Source organism: Lactuca virosa, chromosome 5, assembly GCF_052849685.1.
Source record: "Lactuca virosa cultivar CGN04683 chromosome 5, Lactuca_virosa_CGN04683_v6, whole genome shotgun sequence".
Taxonomy (NCBI): Eukaryota; Viridiplantae; Streptophyta; class Magnoliopsida; order Asterales; family Asteraceae; genus Lactuca; species Lactuca virosa.
Window position 1 is genome coordinate 160,027,271 of NC_136430.1, and position 20,795 is coordinate 160,048,065.

Below are 20,795 nucleotides of genomic sequence, written 5' to 3' on the forward strand. Positions count from 1 at the left end.
TGTGTATGTATGTAAACAAATTATAGCAATAATAATAATATCCTCCACATTCTTATTCGTGGAGCTAAGCTTTATAATCATAGACTAATAATAAATACAAATAAAATAATGCATGCATAGTTAAGATAAGAGATGATACGTGGCCGCCGAGCAAAATGGTACATATATGCAAATCTCTAACCAAATATATTTATATAATGAGATTAATTATTTATTGTATTTGTATTACCGGCAGACCCTCGTAAACGGTAATCCAGCATCGTGTTAGGACCAACACCTCTGTTGTCGTCCATGGAGATGTACCATTTGTTGGAGCAGACGCATTAGACAGATTAGCTGCATTTGAAGACGTTGGTACATTGGATGCCATTTTGTGAAATGATCCCTTACCTCTAATTCGGATGTATAGATACTTGCTTTACTATATATAAAAAGATAGGTAACGCGGACTGACAAGTCAGTAACGCGGACTGACGAATAGCTATGCGGACTGACGAATAGCTACGCGGACTGACAAGTCAGTAACGCAGACTGACGAATAGCTATGCGGACTGACAAGTCAGTAACGCGGACTGACGAATAGCTACGCAGACTGACGAATAGCTATGCGGACTGACAAGTCAGTAACGCGGACTGACGAACAGCTCTCTGCGGAGTTGAAGGGTCTATATATTGTCATGGATGATCGTTGGATATTTGCGGACTGTCATGTCTATATAAAACGACAAAAAATTATGTATCACTTCATCTAATCTATTTTAGTTCATGTAGTTTGTCTACGAGAACACCAGTTATGGGTTCAAACCCATGGACCGCTAACGTGTATTTGCTTCTAACTCGTGCATATATTAATGTCTACGAGAACACCAGTTTGGAGGATAGAATGTTTTGGGTCCTATTAACGAATATGTTCAACACTGACGCTGAAATCACCATAGAAAACCATCGCAGCACGCTTGATATAGCTGCAAAATGGTATGAATTGAAAACAGAAGTTGTGTTATTCAACGATCTTTATAATAAGATTGAAGACGATCGTGTGAATGATACTGAGGAAGACATCTTGGAGGCGGCTAAACAAGAATACAAATCCATTAGCAACGGACAGAGTTTCGAGTATGAAGCCCCTTGGAATCTTTTGAAAAATGTCTCGTTTTTTAACTAGTACTGCGTTTTGTATTGTTCTTGTATTGGTTTATTTATATGTAATTTGGTATTTATCCTTTATATTATGAAAAATAATTCCCATGTTTAAAATCCATACATTCAAACAGATTACGCGGACTGACAAATAAGTTACGCGTACTCACAAGTCATTTACGCGGACTGACAAGTAAGTTCTGCGGAATAATGTATACTAATTCCTTATAAATTGGACAAGCATTTCCAATTTTACAAGGTGTCGAAAGTTGTGAAAATGAGTTCAGTCAATCAGGTATTAAGAAAAAGTTTCTCCAGCCTACCGACTTTTTTCCATAATCTGCAAAGAACCAATCCTAACACCTTCACGTACATTACGAAAGATCAGTACAATCGTTTCCAAATTTGTTTCGTGGCATTGAGATGCGTGGTATGTAATCCCTTATAGTAAATAAATATTTACTTATTTCAAGTTGTTATATGCCTAATATTCTTATGTTGACTTACAAATTCGTACGTTTCTCACGTCTATGATACCAATCATATTCGTTGGTCAAGTACCTCTAATTGGGGCGTATGTAAGATCCATGTACTTTGCGGTTTCTTTAGATGGAAATCATGAACCCCTTCTCATAGCGTTTGCTTTGGGAACCATAAACCGTGACAATTCATGGTTATGGTTCATGAGGAGGCTTAAAGAATGTTTAGGTGACAATACAGAAGTTGGTTTCATAAGCCATATGTCTGATTCTATAGACTTTGCAGTTCAAAGAGTCTACCCTGATTCATATCATGGCTATTGTTGTAAAAATATAGCCGAGAAAATACGCGCTTCCATCGAAAGCAATACAGTCGTAGAGTAGTTGTTCTGGAAGACTTGTAAAGCGTATAATTTATCTCATTTTTATGCATGTTTGAACAACTTAAAAAATGAGGTTAATGGGAATGATCTTCATTGGCTTGACAATATTCCCATTGCAAAATGGGTACGGGCTTGTTTTCCAAGAGTACGTTTCAATGTTAAATTCATTGACATTCCCGTTGTTGTCAATTGGTTTAAAACAAACACGCATGAGTTTCCAATAACAACAATCATTGAAATGGTCCATGACTCGATGCAAGCAGTGTATCTTCAACGTGTTGCGTTTGGAGGTAATTATAAGTTATGACATCACTCAAATGGTGAATTGATTTGTTATTATACGTTATGACATCATAATTTTTGTTTTTTGATTTAGTTCATTTCACAGGGGATTTTCATGGTCTTCTAACCCCTTATGCACTGAAGGTGATTCATAAAAGATTTATCCACTCGGATGGTTGTAGGATTACGTATATTGTTGGCGACAGATATGAAGTGACTAAGTATTCAACAACCGAATCTGTCCAATTAGACCGTGGTATTTGTAGTTGCGGTAAATGTCAAAAATGCGGTATACCTTGTGAGCATGCTATAGCTTCACTACAAAGACTCGAAATTGCAGAAATCCATCAAATGGTAAATTTAAAGTTAAGTACATCGGTGTATCGAAATGCTTATCAAACTGAGATGGTCAATCCTATTCCAACCCTTAGGCATTGGGAAATACCAGTTGAAAGTGTTGTGGTCTTACCTCCACGACAATTCAATTGAACTGTATTATATGGATCACAACGAATATTAGTTTGTATTCAGTTCTATGTTAACCGTACTTGTAATGGTCTGTTGGCGTTCTTTACTTTTTAATAAAAAATGTCTACCTTTAAATAAATAATTGTATTCCCATAATTGTAATGTATGGATGACAACGACTAGACAAACAGCTCTGCGGACTGACAAACATTATTGCGGACTGACAAAAAGCTCTGCGGACTGACAACAGGTCTCTGCAGAGTGGAAGGGACTATATATAGTCATGGATGGTCGTTGGATTTTTGGTATAGAGTTATAATTTTTTTTAAAATTTAAAATGAGTTCATCTTCAACTTTGTATATTTTCTCGTGCAACGAAGTTGATTGTTTCTATTGTGATCCGATCGACCCTTTTCTTGCCCCATTACCAAATTTAAGAGAGCCGTATATATCGGAGGATACTTTGCAACAACTACGATGGGCTGAAGAACAAAAAAAAAGATAAAGACTCATCTCGAGCTCTCACTGAACGTCGTGACCTCATTGCGGCGGAGTGCAAAGAGGTTGAGGAAAGGATGACGATTACTAAAAACAAATCAAAGATCATGAGGAATGGATAAAAAAAGTAAGAAGAATATCAAACTGTCTGAAAAATGGCTTGCTGACAAGGATGCAGAAATGATAGAACTTGGTAGCCAAAAGGACGGTATGGAAGATAAAATAAGAATTAGGGACGACTACATAACAATAGAGAAAGAAAAGTATATTTTGCAATTCCCTTAAGTTAATTACTGTTGTTGTACGTTTACTATATGTTTCTGGTTTGTTGAATGTATTATCTTCGAGTATTAGTTATTATTCTACTAGTAATTATGCACTAATATAATCATAATATTACCCATCATCTTTAAAATAAACACACCATTTCAAAGTACACAAATTAATGTCCTATAAAACAAAACATAATTAATTATAAATACAATATCAATCATTCAAATCAAACGTTGAACAATAGTCTTCTCTCTGCGTCCCACTCGTCCAACGCGTCTCTTGTGTCCCGTGTGTCTCTAGCATCTCCTGAGTCCCTTCTGTCCCTTTCCCTTTCCCTTTTGTGTTACTACCTGATGCCGCACTACTTTTTGTAGCCTTTTTTTGTTTCTTTGGGACCAATGTCGGACAAGTCGCTGCATTATGTGTTGTACTATCACATCTACTACACCTTCTTACTATAGGTTCCTCACCTTGTGACGGGATACGATTTCTGTTTCTCGGTCTACCAGCTTGACGTGTATCCATTATCGGGGGTTTAACAACCATCATCTTAGCAGGAATTTCCCAATCACACGGTTCTGGAAGGGGGTAAACCGGCTCCTCATACGTACTTCGGTACGTTTCCATTTTGTAAGCATCTATAGCCAGATGTCCGAAGTTAGTTTTTTTCAAGTGCTTCAAGACCATTATGACATGACCACAAGGCAACCCAGTTCCTTCCCAATATTTGCATGTACAACTCTCTTGCCTCAGATCAACTCTGCCACCATGTTTGAAATCATGAACTTGATATATTGCATCTGAAACACCAGAAACGGACCATCCTGTCGTACGCTCTTCATTTTTACAACTACTTTTTCAGCCCACTCGGTTAGCACTGTTGAACGTTTACCTGTAAAGAAGATATATATAATTAACTTATTATTCGACCTAATTAAAGTCCAAATTAAATTCATACCTCCTTCTATGCGACGCTTGTTACACCATTCCTGTGAAAGATGACGGAAGAACTCAAGAAGGGGTGTTATAGGCATCTTCCTTGCATGTACAGATAAAGCATTCATGGACTCTGCACTGTTCGAGGTCATGTAATCGTACCGTTTCGACAGCGAATATGCTCTAGTCCACTTAGCACGGGGAATTTCACTTAGATACGTTGCTACTTGCGGCCTAGTAGAACTAAATTTATACCACAATTCTTCAAAAACATTTCTTTTGTAAGCTTTCACAAGCCTCCAAAACAACACTTTTGTTTTATCATTTTTCCCAAACCTGTGTACAATGTTTCCTAGTAGATGAAAAGCACACAAGCCATGATAAGCATGTGGGAAAACATTTTCAATACTAACCCGAATTGCATCGGCCCTATCAGTGACAAAAGTCAATTCTTGACAATCACCAACACATTCATACAACTTTTCAAGAAACCATGTCCAAGTAAGACCACTCTTTTTTTTGCATATTCCGTGCGCAAGGGGCAGTATCTGGTTGTTCCCATCCATAGCAACTGCATGCAATATGGTTCCCTTAAAATCGCCCTTCAAATGGGCACCATCCATAATTATAACTTTACGACAAAAACGTTTGAACGCTCGTATCTGCAATATATTAAAATGGAACACATAAACACTCTATAGTTTGTTTAAAAAAATTATATATTAAATAACAACAAGTTTTTTGTATTTACCGTGCTCCCAATGGCATAAAAACAACACTCGAAACAATCTTCAGAATTTGTTTGAATATAGGCCACTGTACCGGGATTATGCCTCTTCAAATTGTGAAAATAAATAGGAAGTTTGGAAAAACATTCTTCAGAGGATCCCAACAACAGTTCCATAGCATATTGTTTTGCACGCCAAGCTTGTTTGTAATCTACATTGATTTCCAGCAAAGCATTCAAATCCCTTGATATTTCATTAGGCCTCCAAACCTTGGAACGAGTTTTTCCCATAATCTCATGCAATATAGTACCCATCACTTTTTATTAGCATGCTTATGATTAGGGTGTATCTGTAATGACGAACATGTGTGCACGTTGTTGAAAGTCCTGATTTCAAATTCATCAGTGGGATCAAGGCGTTTTGCATATAAACGCCAACAGCAGTTCTCAATTTCACAATATACCTCATAACGATTTTTGTTAGAATGTTTGGTCTTAAACTGAAACTTTTCTCTGGTTGCTTTAAGACCTAAAGCAAATATTAGTTGTTGTTTGTTATCATATGTTTGACGAACAAACATATCATCATTTGGACCTAAACTGTGAAATGGTCCGGGTTCAACAATAGGATCATGACAATAAGGTATCGGAGGCATACCGTAAAATATGTCTGAAGCTTTTTTCCCGTGTGTGAACTCATCTTCTGACCATCCTTCATTTGACTCTTCACCGTCTGACAAAGTTTTGTCAGTCAGTCTTCCAAACTCATATAAATTTGTTTCTTCAACCGTATTCACTGCCACAGTTTCTTCTTCTGGACACTCTTCAACATTATCAGATACAAGGTTTTCAACATTGTATGGTACAACTTTCTGAACCGCTTTTGTCTGTTCGACCAATCCCTGAAACACCTCTAAATACAAATGCACAATCTCCTTCGTTTCAGAAATTACATTTATGAGTTGATGAACATCTGCTTCGTCTAAAATGTTCATAACATACCTATGAACCGGGTGTTGAAATGACAATGATATATTACTATTGAACACATTAGCCTTACTTTTGACCAAATCAAACAATATTCGACGAGTAACCTAAGTTGTTAAACTTTGGTCTAACGTAGGTGTTAATCCCATTACTTATCTGCCAAAAACCCCCAGTACATAAAATAACAAAACTCATATTTTTTTTTGAAAATCAAATGAAAAGAACTGATCTATCGACCAAATGGAGCTAAAAATATGAAAAAGAACACTTTGTATCAAAAAACCCTCTAAAATCCGTTCCAACCACCCATTCCGCGGAGACATTACTCTCTCCGCGGAGCTCCTTGTCACCATCTCCGCGGAGGTACTTTATGACCTCCAAACAACTCACTCCGCGGAGGTGTTATTGTATCCGCAGAGGGCCTACGCGGATCACTCTTTTAAACGTTAAAAAATTAGACTTTCGAGTGGTCCGCGGAGATGACGTCATTCCGCAGAGGTCCGCGGAGGGTCCTCCGCGGAATGTATGTCTATAGCTGGAAAAATCTTGTTTTATGACTAAATTTAGAAATTCACCCCCATTTTTTGTCTATTTGTGGTATTTTCCCTTTCATTTAACTATATCCATACTTACATGGTAGTATAAATAGAAGCAATTCCTTTACGTTTTCACTATACAAAATACAGTAGATTTTCTTAAAAAATATTCTCACCTTGAAGTTCAACCCTTTCTAGTCTCGTCCATCTTTCCATCAACAACTATTATTAGATAAACCACGCTACGATGGTGAGTTTCACGACCCGTTTTTAAAGTTTTTATCGTTTTTCGGGGGAGGATACATGTTTTATATTATTTGTTTATATAAATCGTAAATCGTTTATATCGCTTATATATAATTTAGTTACATAATTGTTATAACAATTTACCATTAAAACACTTGTTTACATATATAAATTTAGTAAACATGTTACGCTGCCCACATAATATAAAATTATATTATGCATTGTCGTTACTTTGCCCACATAATATAAAATTATATTATGCATTATCGTTACTATGCCCACATAATATAAAATTATATGATGCATTGTCGTTAGTCCATGAATAAATTATTATACACTGATGTTACTCTACATATTCAAGTTTTAGAAAATTATTTAACGATATAATTATAAAAATCTTTTTTTTTATATAATTATATAACATAATCTGGTAAACATAAACATGTATGGTTAAAAGACTACAACTTTTAGTGCTACTCATTCAAGGGTTTTCATGAGACACATTCATCACCTAAGTGTAATACTTAACAAAGTCCCCTGCCTATAATCGTTAAATCTTAAGTGAGCGGGAGAGTTATGTATAGATCTATACAGGCTGACACCCCCACATGTGGTTGCTAGCTACAACCATCGACGGTCAAGTCACGGGTGATAACAGTCTAAACACTACGACGTCCGAAGAAGCGTTGTGAGGGGCAACAACTCGTCAGTAGCTCGATTATGGGAACTCATGTAACATTGATAATCATGCCTAAAAGCAAATAAAAAGAAAAGTTTGAAAATACTTATATACGATAAAACAAGTACTTTCGGAAATAAAGTACTCATATAAATATATGTTTGAAAATACTTATATACAATAAAAATATTCTTTGGAATAAAAAGTACGTTGATACAAATATACAAATCTGTGAACTCACCAACTTTATGTTGACATTTTTAAATCACATGTATTTTTAGGAAAATAAGAGTCGGCCGTTTCGATCTTTTGGGGAAACATTCTTGGGATCGTCGAAGCACTTTTTATCTTTATTGTACTTATCGATCATCAGGGTCAGAGAGACCGATCAATCTCTCATACATCATTTTCAGCAGGATGGCAGTAATAATAAGTAGGGCAGCATTCGGTAAAGGACTCAAGGACCCCACAGAGTTTATAGATTTAATAAACAGAATAGTAACGGAAATGGGAGGTTTTGATGTGGCTGATATTTTTCCTTCCAAAACATTTATTCATCACCTTTAAGGTATGGAAGATAAAATAAGAATTAGGGACGACTACATAACAATAGAGAAAGAAAAGTATCTTTTGCAATTCCCTTAAGTTAATTATTGTTGTTGTACGTTTACTATATGTTTCTGGTTTGTTGAATGTATTATCTTCGAGTATTAGTTATTATTCTACTAGTAATTATGCACTAATATAATCATAATATTACCCATCATCTTTAAAATAAACACACCATTTCAAAGTACACAAATTAATGTCCTATAAAACAAAACATAATTAATTATAAATACAATATCAATCATTCAAATCAAACGTTGAACAATAGTCTTCTCTCTGCGTCCCACTCGTCCAACGCGTCTCTTGTGTCCCGTGTGTCTCTAGCATCTCCTGAGTCCCTTCTGTCCCTTTCCCTTTCCCTTTTGTGTTACTACCTGATGCCGCACTACTTTTTGTAGCCTTTTTTTGTTTCTTTGGGACCAATGTCGGACAAGTCGCTGCATTATGTGTTGTACTATCACATCTACTACACCTTCTTACTATAGGTTCCTCACCTTGTGACGGGATATGATTTCTGTTTCTCGGTCTACCAGCTTGACGTGTATCCATTATCGGGGGTTTAACAACCATCATCTTAGCAGGAATTTCCCAATCACACGGTTCTGGAAGGGGGTAAACCGGCTCCTCATACGTACTTCGGTACGTTTCCATTTTGTAAGCATCTATAGCCAGATGTCCGAAGTTAGTTTTTTTCAAGTGCTTCAAGACCATTATGACATGACCACAAGGCAACCCAGTTCCTTCCCAATATTTGCATGTACAACTCTCTTGCCTCAGATCAACTATGCCACCATGTTTGAAATCATGAACTTGATATATTGCATCTGAAACACCAGAAACGGACCATCCTGTCGTACGCTCTTCATTTTTACAACTACTTTTTCAGCCCACTCGGTTAGCACTGTTGAACGTTTACCTGTAAAGAAGATATATATAATTAACTTATTATTCGACCTAATTAAAGTCCAAATTAAATTCATACCTCCTTCTATGCGACGCTTGTTACACCATTCCTGTGAAAGATGACGGAAGAACTCAAGAAGGGGTGTTATAGGCATCTTCCTTGCATCTACAGATAAAGCATTCATGGACTCTGCACTGTTCGAGGTCATGTAATCGTACCGTTTCGACAGCGAATATGCTCTAGTCCACTTAGCACGGGGAATTTCACTTAGATACGTTGCTACTTGCGGCCTAGTAGAACTAAATTTATACCACAATTCTTCAAAAACATTTCTTTTGTAAGCTTTCACAAGCCTCCAAAACAACACTTTTGTTTTATCATTTTTCCCAAACCTGTGTACAATGTTTCCTAGTAGATGAAAAGCACACAAGCCATGATAAGCATGTGGGAAAACATTTTCAATACTAACCCGAATTGCATCGGCCCTATCAGTGACAAAAGTCAATTCTTGACAATCACCAACACATTCATACAACTTTTCAAGAAACCATGTCCAAGTAAGACCACTCTTTTTTTTGCATATTCCGTGCGCAAGGGGCAGTATCTGGTTGTTCCCATCCATAGCAACTGCATGCAATATGGTTCCCTTAAAATCGCCCTTTCAAATGGGCACCATCCATAATTATAACTTTACGACAAAAACGTTTGAACGCTCGTATCTGCAATATATTAAAATGGAACACATAAACACTCTATAGTTTGTTTAAAAAAATTATATATTAATTAACAACAAGTTTTTTGTATTTACCGTGCTCCCAATGGCATAAAAACAACACTCGAAACAATCTTCAGAATTTGTTTGAATATAGGCCACTGTACCGGGATTATGCCTCTTCAAATTGTGAAAATAAATAGGAAGTTTGGAAAAACATTCTTCAGAGGATCCCAACAACAGTTCCATAGCATATTGTTTTGCACGCCAAGCTTGTTTGTAATCTACATTGATTTCCAGCAAAGCATTCAAATCCCTTGATATTTCATTAGGCCTCCAAACCTTGGAACGAGTTTTTCCCATAATCTCATGCAATATAGTACCCATCACTTTTTATTAGCATGCTTATGATTAGGGTGTATCTGTAATGACGAACATGTGTGCACGTTGTTGAAAGTCTTGATTTCAAATTCATCAGTGGGATCAAGGCGTTTTGCATATAAACGCCAACAACAGTTCTCAATTTCACAATATACCTCATAACGATTTTTGTTAGAATGTTTGGTCTTAAACTGAAACTTTTCTCTGGTTGCTTTAAGACTCAAAGCAAATATTAGTTGTTGTTTGTTATCATATGTTTGACGAACAAACATATCATCATTTGGACCTAAACTGTGAAATGGTCCGGGTTCAACAATAGGATCATGACAATAAGGTATCGGAGGCATACCGTAAAATATGTCTGAAGCTTTTTTCCCGTGTGTGAACTCATCTTCTGACCATCCTTCATTTGACTCTTCACCGTCTGACAAAGTTTTGTCAGTCAGTCTTCCAAACTCATATAAATTTTTTTCTTCAACCGTATTCACTGCCACAGTTTCTTCTTCTGGACACTCTTCAACATTATCAGATACAAGGTTTTCAACATTGTATGGTACAACTTTCTGAACCGCTTTTGTCTGTTCGACCAATCCCTGAAACACCTCTAAATACAAATGCACAATCTCCTTCGTTTCAGAAATTACATTTATGAGTTGATGAACATCTGCTTCGTCTAAAATGTTCATAACATACCTATGAACCGGGTGTTGAAATGACAATGATATATTACTATTGAACACATTAGCCTTACTTTTGACCAAATCAAACAATATTCGACGAGTAACCTAAGTTGTTAAACTTTGGTCTAACGTAGGTGTTAATCCCATTACTTATCTGCCAAAAACCCCCAGTACATAAAATAACAAAACTCATATTTTTTTTTGAAAATCAAATGAAAAGAACTGATCTATCGACCAAATGGAGCTAAAAATATGAAAAAGAACACTTTATATCAAAAAACCCTCTAAAATCCGTTCCAACCACCCATTCCGCGGAGACATTACTCTCTCCGCGGAGCTCCTTGTCACCATCTCCGCGGAGGTACTTTATGACCTCCAAACAACTCACTCCGCGGAGGTGTTATTGTATCCGCAGAGGGCCTACGCGGATCACTCTTTTAAACGTTAAAAAATTAGACTTTCGAGTGGTCCGCGGAGATGACGTCATTCCGCAGAGGTCCGCGGAGGGTCCTCCGCGGAATGTATGTCTATAGCTGGAAAAATCTTGTTTTATGACTAAATTTAGAAATTCACCCCCATTTTTTGTCTATTTGTGGTATTTTCCCTTTCATTTAACTATATCCATACTTACATGGTAGTATAAATAGAAGCAATTCCTTTACGTTTTCACTATACAAAATACAGTAGATTTTCTTAAAAAATATTCTCACCTTGAAGTTCAACCCTTTCTAGTCTCGTCCATCTTTCCATCAACAACTATTATTAGATAAACCACGCTACGATGGTGAGTTTCACGACCCGTTTTTAAAGTTTTTATCGTTTTTCGGGGGAGGATACATGTTTTATATTATTTGTTTATATAAATCGTAAATCGTTTATATCGCTTATATATAATTTAGTTACATAATTGTTATAACAATTTACCATTAAAACACTTGTTTACATATATAAATTTAGTAAACATGTTACGCTGCCCACATAATATAAAATTATATTATGCATTGTCGTTACTTTGCCCACATAATATAAAATTATATTATGCATTATCGTTACTATGCCCACATAATATAAAATTATATGATGCATTGTCGTTAGTCCATGAATAAATTATTATACACTGATGTTACTCTACATATTCAAGTTTTAGAAAATTATTTAACGATATAATTATAAAAATCTTTTTTTTTATATAATTATATAACATAATCTGGTAAACATAAACATGTATGGTTAAAAGACTACAACTTTTAGTGCTACTCATTCAAGGGTTTTCATGAGACACATTCATCACCTAAGTGTAATACTTAACAAAGTCCCCTGCCTATAATCGTTAAATCTTAAGTGAGCGGGAGAGTTATGTATAGATCTATACAGGCTGACACCCCCACATGTGGTTGCTAGCTACAACCATCGACGGTCAAGTCACGGGTGATAACAGTCTAAACACTACGACGTCCGAAGAAGCGTTGTGAGGGGCAACAACTCGTCAGTAGCTCGATTATGGGAACTCATGTAACATTGATAATCATGCCTAAAAGCAAATAAAAAGAAAAGTTTGAAAATACTTATATACGATAAAACAAGTACTTTCGGAAATAAAGTACTCATATAAATATATGTTTGAAAATACTTATATACAATAAAAATATTCTTTGGAATAAAAAGTACGTTGATACAAATATACAAATCTGTGAACTCACCAACTTTATGTTGACATTTTTAAATCACATGTATTTTTAGGAAAATAAGAGTCGGCCGTTTCGATCTTTTGGGGAAACATTCTTGGGATCGTCGAAGCACTTTTTATCTTTATTGTACTTATCTGATTAAGCACTACATGTTAATTTTTGGTTTCTTGTATTCTAAAAACTTAGTACGATATGTAATATATTTTGTAATATAAAAATAACATTTGTGTTAAAATTTTGTATTGTTCAATGTAAACAATAACTGTGAACCATGATGACGTCGCACAAGCTCGACATTTCCGCTGTCGGCCGGGGTGTGACATTTGGACACCCCCTGAATTTCCTCCATGGATTATCGACAGTTTTGGAGATCGAGAATGTCGCAGGTTCATCACACTCGCATCTTAAATCTTCAGACCAACGATTCCTTAAAGCCCATTATCTGTACCCTTGTGTGTACGTGTTGGAGGAGCTTACCCTCTTGCAGGATTGGCGTTGGAGAGAAAAACGAAACAAAACCTAGCTAACAACTACCACCAACGTTCGACTAAGATTTGTAACCTGCTGAAACCGACACTTTGCCCTTTTGCCTAATTCCACGAAGATATCGTGTCTACCGCCAACGAAAAATTAAATTCAAGCTTTTCTCAATTTACCCGAGTTTAACAAAAGAAAAGAAGAGAATAGAAACGAAAGTCATGAGAGAAAAGAAGAGAAAGGAAAGGAAAACAAAATTTTCTTTTGTGTTCCCGAGTTGGAGAGAAGTGGAAGGGAAATGAATCATTTTGTTTTTTCTTTCCAAATCCTCCCAAATTGGAAGGAAAGTTAGGAGGGAAAATGATTCTCCCATTTCTCTCCACCTCTCTCCTTTAATGAAACTCGGGAACACGAATTTCTTTTATTTTCTTCTCATTTCCATCAATTTGCTTTCCTTTCTCTCGTTAAATTCAACTCGGGGGGAACGAGGTGTTAGTGTAAAAAAAAAGAATTTCTTTTATTTTCTTCTCATTTCCACCAATTTCCTTTCATTTCTCTCGTTAAATTCAACTCGGAGGGAACGGGGTGTTAGTGAAAAAAAAAAGCCAAAACTTCAAAAATGGTCCCTGTGGTTTTCGAAAATACCAAGTTTAATCCCTAAGTTCAAAAAACCTCACAGATGGTCCCTGTGGTTTCAAAACTTTTAACATTTGGCCCTTCCGGCTCACTCCGTTACCATTTAGCCGTTGAGTAAGGGGTATTTTTGTTATTTCACTACCCAGGGATCATTTATGAGGTTTTGTATTACTTTTTTTAAAATAAATAAATAAAATTTAATATGTAAGGGTCCCACCTCTCTCTCTCTCTCTCTCTCTCTCTCTCTCCACCGCCTGCTTCCTTTCATCTTCATCAGATAGATCTCAAAAACCCAAAATCAAACGGGAATATGTGGCAAAACAAGTTCGTTCATCCCTAAACTATACAGTGAACACAAGAACCCACCCCCAATTTCAACCAGATTCGTTACCTATCGTGATTTGCAGGTTTAAGATTCAACAAAAATCGAGACCCATCGTTGGGTCTCTTTGGTTAACTAATCGCGATTTCAGGATGCATAAGAAGGAAATCGGGACCCTTTGCTGGGTCTCTTGGTCTCAGTTGAAATCAACAAGTCTCGACAATGTGATTCAAGATGGCAGATGTGGCGATGGCTTACCAGCAGCAGTAGAACGACAGTGGCGGTATGTAGCTGGGGGATGCTCCGGTAGCCTTCTGCTGCTCTATTTCTGTTTCTATTCCAGCGAGTTCCACAAGAAGGGATAGGGAGAAGCAACGACAGGTGGCTGGAGGTTGTGTGGGTGGTTTATTGAAAGAAGAACAACGGTGGAATTGTGGCGGTTTTGTGGCAGTGGGTGGCAGCCCTACTGTTGGCTTTTCTTGCTTCTAGTGGTTCACAACACGGAAGGAAAAGGGAAAGCAGTAACAGGTTTTCAAGGGTGTTTGTCAACTTGCTTGATAGAAAAGGAATCGAAGGAGGAGAGTGTGGTGGTTTATGGCGGTGGGGCTTGGTCGACCAAAATGGTGGTGGCAGCAGGTGGTGTGTGGGCAGTGGGAAGTGGTAGAGTGTGACCGGAGAGGAGGCCAGAAATTGGTATCTCCGGTGGTTGTTTCTTCCACCGGTGAAGTGGAGAGAGAGAGAGAGAGAAAGAGGTGGGACCCTTGCATATTAAATTTTATTTATTTATTTATTTATTTTAAAAAAAGTAATACAAAACCTCATAAATGGTCCCTGGGTAGTGAAATGACAAAAATACCCCTTACTTAACGGCTAAATGGTAACGGAGTGAGCCGTAAGGACCAATTGTTAAAAGTTTTGAAACCACAGGGACCATCTGTGAGGTTTTTTGAACTTAGGGATTAAACTTGATATTTTCGAAAACCATAGGGACCATTTTTGAAGTTTTGTCAAAAAAAAAAAAAAAAAAAACATACGACTTTAATGATATTAGTCCTTGAATTTATAAAAAAATCTGAACCGGGTTCCCTTTTTTGCCCAAATACTTCATCTCCTTCCCTCTACCCTTCTTCACAATCGTCGCTTCTTGCTCCCTCCTACCGAGACTCCGATTGCAACCCTCCGCCATTCCCTCCGGTCATCCACTCCAGACACCGTCTCCGCCATCTTCGCCGGCAGCGAAGCCCTCCTGCTCCCTCGTCGACGCCAGTTCTCTTCCACCCCTTTCTCCTCCATCTCCGATCCTGTCTGCGTCCGTTCGGTCTGCAACGTCGCCATCGTCGCCGTATTCGCCTCCGCCTCCGGCTGCTTCGCCTGTGCCGCCTTCGCCTCCGGCATCTTCTGTAGGTGACGTTTTCTTTTTCTCTTGTTATGTAATTCGAGTTTAATGCTTGAAAATCGAGTACGATTCCCCTGAAATTCGAGTATCAGAGAATGGTTTGGTTTTTTTTTTTTTTTTTTTTTTTTCTGAAAATCAGAGAATGGTTTGCTTTCCTTTATTTTTATTTATTTATTTATTTATGTTTTCTGAAATTAGAGCATCTTTTGAAGTTGTATTTATGTCGAAGAGATGTATTTTGTGCCAAAAAAAGATTGTATCTTGGACAGTGGTTGTTTTGTTCAACTTCATGATCATGATATTAAGGGTAAAGAAGGTTTAGTTCAAGACATATGTACTAGTTTGTGAAAGTAATCTCAATTTTAGGTGAAAATGGAACACATGTGTACTAGTTGAGAGCAACAATGAAACACATTTATTATTTTTGATGTTGTTTTGGTTAATATTGGTGTTGTTTTTATGAGTTTTTGATGCTATTTGGTGAAATTGGTGTTGTTTTTATGATTATAGCATTGTACTTCCTATTTCTACCCAATTAGAATGATAAAATTGGTTATAGTTTTTAAAATACGATGTCTTGATAAGGAAAGGTTGGAAATACATTTTTGTAATTGAAAAAAACGATAGAGAAGGGTAAAATGATCATTTTTATTATTCAACACAACAATTCAGAGGTTCCAACCAAATAACATGTTAAAATTCAGACCCTCTTAGAAATTCAGATCCTGCCAAACAGCCCCTTACTCATGTATGAAGTTAGATTAATAATGCTTATTAAATCTTTTTCTTGCTTGTAGCAAAGTCGGTGTTGTGGATTCGCCAAAAATGGGAGAAGTGGTAATCATTTGAATTCTTCTATTTTGTTATCTTTTAATTGTTTTCCTGTGTTTTGCATCCTTGATTTGCTTTTGATGATTTCGACATTAACAAAATTCGGTTTCATCCGTTAACCTAAATGGGAATTGTGTCTGATTACAAGATTGATTTATCAGAAAATCTTAATAAGTTACTCTAGTTTTCAGTTCAACAATTCACACTGTTGGATTAGTAATACTTTTTAACATGGAACATGTAGAAGTCTGAAGGTACAACTACAACTGGAAGTTTTAGTAAAAGAAATTATTTAAAATGATTTGATAGGTTCTATTTGGAGAAAATGTTTTGCATATTTTTATAAATGTTTTGTTTCTTCTAATATTGTAGTCATATCTCTTTTCTGAAGCTCACTCTTACTTATTATTTGGGTGGTTGTATTCTGTTTTGTATAACAGACCTTTATGCAGGAGGATGATAATCATTTAGAGGCTACAAGGGCCAGATGTAAATACTAAATCTTAATACTTTTTGTGTTTATATCAAGTTACTATTATTTGTAAAATTTAAGAATTACAGTTGATTTGTTTCACAGTTTCAAGCGTCCTCAAAAGGCATGGGGAACTAACTGAGCGCCTTTCAAGGTACCAACTCTTAAAATTGCAGAAAATTACTATTTAAAATAGCAATTATACTTTTACTTACTTCTGATTTTGTTGATGATATGTTTTTTTGTTTTCTTCCGAATCTCAATTTTATTAGAGACTCTGATAAAATGATTTTTGAGCGGCTACAAAAGGAATTTGAAGCTGCACGTGCTTCCCAAACTCAAGGCTGGTTTATTTACAATATTAGTTTTCTTCTTTTATCATCACAAATTTAAATATGTTAAGATTATTTATCTTTATTCCACAGAAGTTTGTTTGGATACAGAGCAGTGGAATGATGGTTTATTGGCAACAATAAGGGAACGGGTCTGGGTTCTTTTTTTTTTCTTTGACTCGCATGATCTTTCTCTTACACATGATCTTTCTAAAATGAATGGAATGGAATGGAATGCAATTCCTTTCAGACTTGGAAGGAATGGAGAATTCCAGTTGCTCCTTAGATATTCTGATTATTATAATGTTATGGCATGGTTGTATCAGGTTCATATGGAGGCTGAAAGAAAAGCAATGCAGTTGCCTCTGGATTCAAGCATGCTGCCAATCTCTATATTTAATGACAAAATTACATATAAAGTTGGAACCAAGGTATTAAATGCATAAAATTATCTTGTGTTAAATGCTAGAGCTAGCAATCTATTTGCATTTACATGTTTATTACGGCATTGTACTTTGAAAAATCTACCAAATTATAGCAATGCCATGCAAATACAAAGCAAGTTTTGCAGCTATAATTGGGTAAAAATTTTCAAGCAGTGAATGGGAAATGCTTTTTTGCTTTTGAATAATATTTTAACTTTATGCAAATAAATTAGTAAAATCTCGTGTAATACTTAGAAGACTTGGTTTTGATAGAAAAATTTACCCCAAGAAGCATCTGGAAGCCACTCGTTGGCTATAACAATATCATCTACATAAATTCTCAAAATCGTCTCCATAACAGCATTGAGCAGTTTAATTACTATTGCACAACGATAAAAGGAAGGAAATATACAAACTTATAATAGTGCAAAACTAACCTTAATATCTTTAAAGTTATGCTGTTGAAGTGTAGTATGAATTTGAGTGGAAAAAAACTGATAAGCAACAAATTTTTTTTTTCAAATGTAAACAACAATTTTTTGTTTGAACAGGTGATATGTTGTTTGGAAGGAGCACGCATTGGCATACAATATGAAACATCTTTTGCAGGTTAGTCCCAAACTTTTTATTTTTTTATTTTTGTATCTGTTTTTGCTTCCATGCTTGTGTTTCTAAATGATTTAAAATGGTAAATTTGTATTATTTTGGTCATTGGACTTGAATTGAGACCGATGTCAATTGAAGAAAAGTTGCAATTTTTTGTCCCACTTAGAAATATGGAACAAGGTCAGTCTCTCATTTGTGCAAAAGACGTGAATGCCCTTCTCATCTCGTGCATTTAAAAAAATGCAAGCTTAGAGATGCCTTGGATTATGAAATTGCAAAACTTATTTTATCCATTTTGTCTTGTTAGTGTAGTTAAAAATAAAATGGATTATAATTCATGGTATTTGTGTAGGCGAGGCGCGTGAGCTGTATCATTGTGTTCTGGAAAGCAAATCATTTCTTGAGAAGATGACTGTTCTCCAACACACAGTTCCTTTCTTTTTGCCAATACGTGAAGTAGAAAACGATCTTTTATCTTCAAATGCAATGGTAATATTGTTTATTTATTTATTTTGAATACATTTTTCTTTATCTTGATACATGACTCTACCATGCTTTGCTTTTTACAGAAATTTATAGATCACATTGGAGACCTATTGCAAGCATATGTCGATAGACGAGAACAGGTATTTATTTTCACACAATAAATGGTTGAAAATTTACCACTAAAATCTTCAAAAACAGCAATTAGCAAAAACATTTACTTGTCCAAGTTGGAATCCATGCAGCAAATATCACCACCACCACCACCACCACATAGCTCACTGAGCATTTCGGATTCAAAATGACTAAAATGCCCTTGGTTGTTATTGTAGGTTCGCCTCATAAAGGACTTGTATGGTAACCAGATTGGACAACTTTATCACAGTCTTCCCTACCATATGATTGAGTTTGTTGTGGATGATTTTGATTGGTCGGTACTCATTTCACACTTTCAACTTATTCTGTGCCTTTTTCATCCGGAAAATGGAATATAATTCAATAATAAAAACTAAACACTTTTTATAAGTTATTTATATTTAAAAGTTTCTGTAATTAATGTTTTTTTCAATTAGGGTATTTTGGTCTTTTAACAAGTGTGGAACTTTATGTTGCAGCAAGGTAACAGTGAGTCTTAGGTATGCAGATCTGTTGTCTATACTTCCAACTGGTATCAGTGTGGTGGCATGGCCCATGAACCAATCAAAGAAGTCCCCAACCGGGGGCAAAAAGGGAAATGGAAGTCCAATTCGATTATCCTATGCAGAAGATGCACTTCGCACTCTCAGTTTGCCAGAAGGTTATATACATAGTTAACCAGTATTTTAAGTAAGTTACAAAAATGGTCCCTCTGCTTTCTGATTTTTACCATGTGTCCAAAATTGAAACCTTTCCTTATTTCAAGGTTTCGTATTGATTTTCGTTCCTAAAACAAACCTTTAAATAAGAACCAAAATCAATATGAAAACTTAAAATAAGGACCAAAATCGGTACGAGGCCTTGATAAAAAAGATTTATACCTTGCAGCTAAAATCAGAATGCACGGGAACCATTTTTGTAACTTTTTTATGATTGTTATAAACATCATTTAGAGGTCATAAATTGACAAAAAAAAAAATAGTTGTAAATGGTGGTTGTGACTAGTGAGTGAGGTTACTGATGTTGTTCTGTTACTGAATTAGCATATGCGGAGATCGTGCTAAATCTTCCGGAAGCTCTTGAGCAAAATGTTGAACCCAAGGATCCTGTATCTACCTAATGAAACGCGCTTCAAGTTTAAAGCTGTACAAACTCTATTATTGTGTAAAGTTGATATTCATTGATTTTTATTTCCTTTTTAAATTCTCTTTTTAGGCACCTGTTTTTATTTCACTTTAATATTTTTTGTACTTTGTGCACTTTACTATTTTTACCAAAACAGGCAACGTGTTCGGCAAAACTAGCCGGTAGCGGGTAGCTTTTGATTTTGGAGTTTTTTGTTTAGGGCTAAACGCTAAACACGCTCCTGTCGTTCCGAACGATGCTTTTTCTTATTAACTAGCGTTTTCTTAAAAGCTAGAAGCGAGAAGCTCCCAAAAGCTGCGTGTCGAACATGCCCTAATTACCTACACTAACAACTGTTGTAATGCAATCGGTACTTTTACATTTACGCTTATCAAATATATTTGTCGTTTATCTGTTTATCCGTATTTGCAGTTGTTAAATACTCTTCTTATTGAAGATAAAAGGCCTTTACATATAGGCAGAACAAACGAAATAGAATAAAGAAAGACAAAATTACATAAATGGTCCTTGTGCTTGATAAAATCAACCAACTCTAGTCCTTTATGCTAAGTTTTTTGTATGGATGGTTCTTATGGTTTCAAAATCTTGCAAATATAATTTTTTCGGTTAACGGTGTTATTTTTTTTCAATTAAATCTTTTTTTTAATTAAATCCGTTGTGAAATAACATTTGTCCTTCCTATCACAGGGATCATTTATCTAATTTGTCTATATTTTTTTTATTGTTTTTATTTATTTATTTTAATTAAACTTTTTTTGATGTTTTGTTCGAATATATTGCTTAGTTATATTGATTAGTGTTTTTTTAATGCTTTACATTTACTGACGTTTCGACTATTTTATTTTATTTTATTTATTTGTTTATTTTTTTTTTTTTTTACTTTTTTTATGTTTTGGTCGAATACATTTATTAATGCTTGTTTGACG

General features: G+C 35.7%; 4 protein-coding genes across 6 annotated transcripts; 2 read left to right on the forward strand and 2 right to left on the reverse strand.

Moving 5' to 3' along the window:
* The first annotated feature begins 1,727 nt into the window (after window positions 1-1,727).
* On the forward strand, window positions 1,728-2,773 carry LOC145111917 (uncharacterized). Its single transcript, XM_079048153.1, has 3 exons — window positions 1,728-1,991; window positions 2,076-2,292; window positions 2,379-2,773. The coding sequence occupies exons 1-3, from the start codon at window positions 1,728-1,730 to the stop codon at window positions 2,771-2,773; spliced, it is 876 nt and encodes a 291-aa protein (XP_078904279.1).
* Window positions 2,774-4,272: 1,499 nt separating this feature from the next.
* Window positions 4,273-5,501, reverse strand: LOC145111918 (uncharacterized). The gene is made up of 3 exons (XM_079048154.1): window positions 5,211-5,501; window positions 4,482-5,121; window positions 4,273-4,415 (listed from the first exon to the last, which is right to left on the reverse strand). The coding sequence occupies exons 1-3, from the start codon at window positions 5,499-5,501 to the stop codon at window positions 4,273-4,275; spliced, it is 1,074 nt and encodes a 357-aa protein (XP_078904280.1).
* A 3,524-nt stretch (window positions 5,502-9,025) lies between these two features.
* On the reverse strand, window positions 9,026-10,246 carry LOC145111919 (uncharacterized). Its single transcript, XM_079048155.1, has 3 exons — window positions 9,956-10,246; window positions 9,226-9,805; window positions 9,026-9,159 (listed from the first exon to the last, which is right to left on the reverse strand). Exons 1-3 carry the CDS (start codon window positions 10,244-10,246, stop codon window positions 9,026-9,028), a joined length of 1,005 nt encoding a protein of 334 aa, XP_078904281.1.
* Window positions 10,247-15,126: 4,880 nt separating this feature from the next.
* On the forward strand, window positions 15,127-20,051 carry LOC145115825 (centromere protein O). Of its 3 annotated transcripts, none has more exons than XM_079052182.1 (13): window positions 15,127-15,447; window positions 16,237-16,276; window positions 16,711-16,759; window positions 16,848-16,896; window positions 17,015-17,085; window positions 17,168-17,226; window positions 17,401-17,505; window positions 18,051-18,108; window positions 18,458-18,594; window positions 18,675-18,731; window positions 18,921-19,018; window positions 19,203-19,413; window positions 19,767-20,051. In XM_079052182.1, the coding sequence occupies exons 2-12, from the start codon at window positions 16,265-16,267 to the stop codon at window positions 19,399-19,401; spliced, it is 894 nt and encodes a 297-aa protein (XP_078908308.1). In that variant the 5' UTR covers window positions 15,127-15,447; window positions 16,237-16,264; the 3' UTR covers window positions 19,402-19,413; window positions 19,767-20,051. The 3 variants fall into 3 exon arrangements, with proteins under 3 accessions (XP_078908308.1, XP_078908306.1, XP_078908307.1); XM_079052180.1 differs by having other exon boundaries at window positions 19,203-19,384; XM_079052181.1 differs by having other exon boundaries at window positions 15,127-15,443; window positions 19,203-19,384.
* Window positions 20,052-20,795: the final 744 nt, after the last annotated feature.

Excerpts from the sequence above, each read along its gene's own strand:
- LOC145111917 (XM_079048153.1), top strand. The coding sequence starts at position 1,728 with ATGTACTTTGCGGTTTCTTTAGATGGAAATCATGAACCCCTTCTCATA. Across the intron at positions 1,992-2,075 it reads CTTCCATCGAAAGCAATACA|GTTAATGGGAATGATCTTCA; the intron begins GTCGTAGAGTAG and ends TTAAAAAATGAG. Across the intron at positions 2,293-2,378 it reads TCAACGTGTTGCGTTTGGAG|TTCATTTCACAGGGGATTTT; the intron begins GTAATTATAAGT and ends TTTTTGATTTAG.
- LOC145111918 (XM_079048154.1), bottom strand. The coding sequence starts at position 5,501 with ATGGGTACTATATTGCATGAGATTATGGGAAAAACTCGTTCCAAGGTT. Across the intron at positions 5,122-5,210 it reads TTTATGCCATTGGGAGCACG|ATACGAGCGTTCAAACGTTT; the intron begins GTAAATACAAAA and ends AATATATTGCAG. Across the intron at positions 4,416-4,481 it reads CAAGCGTCGCATAGAAGGAG|GTAAACGTTCAACAGTGCTA; the intron begins GTATGAATTTAA and ends TCTTCTTTACAG.
- LOC145111919 (XM_079048155.1), bottom strand. The coding sequence starts at position 10,246 with ATGGGTACTATATTGCATGAGATTATGGGAAAAACTCGTTCCAAGGTT. Across the intron at positions 9,806-9,955 it reads TTTATGCCATTGGGAGCACG|GGCGATTTTAAGGGAACCAT; the intron begins GTAAATACAAAA and ends CCCATTTGAAAG. Across the intron at positions 9,160-9,225 it reads CAAGCGTCGCATAGAAGGAG|GTAAACGTTCAACAGTGCTA; the intron begins GTATGAATTTAA and ends TCTTCTTTACAG.
- LOC145115825 (XM_079052180.1), top strand. Across the intron at positions 16,897-17,014 it reads CTAACTGAGCGCCTTTCAAG|AGACTCTGATAAAATGATTT; the intron begins GTACCAACTCTT and ends CAATTTTATTAG. Across the intron at positions 17,227-17,400 it reads TGGCAACAATAAGGGAACGG|GTTCATATGGAGGCTGAAAG; the intron begins GTCTGGGTTCTT and ends TGGTTGTATCAG.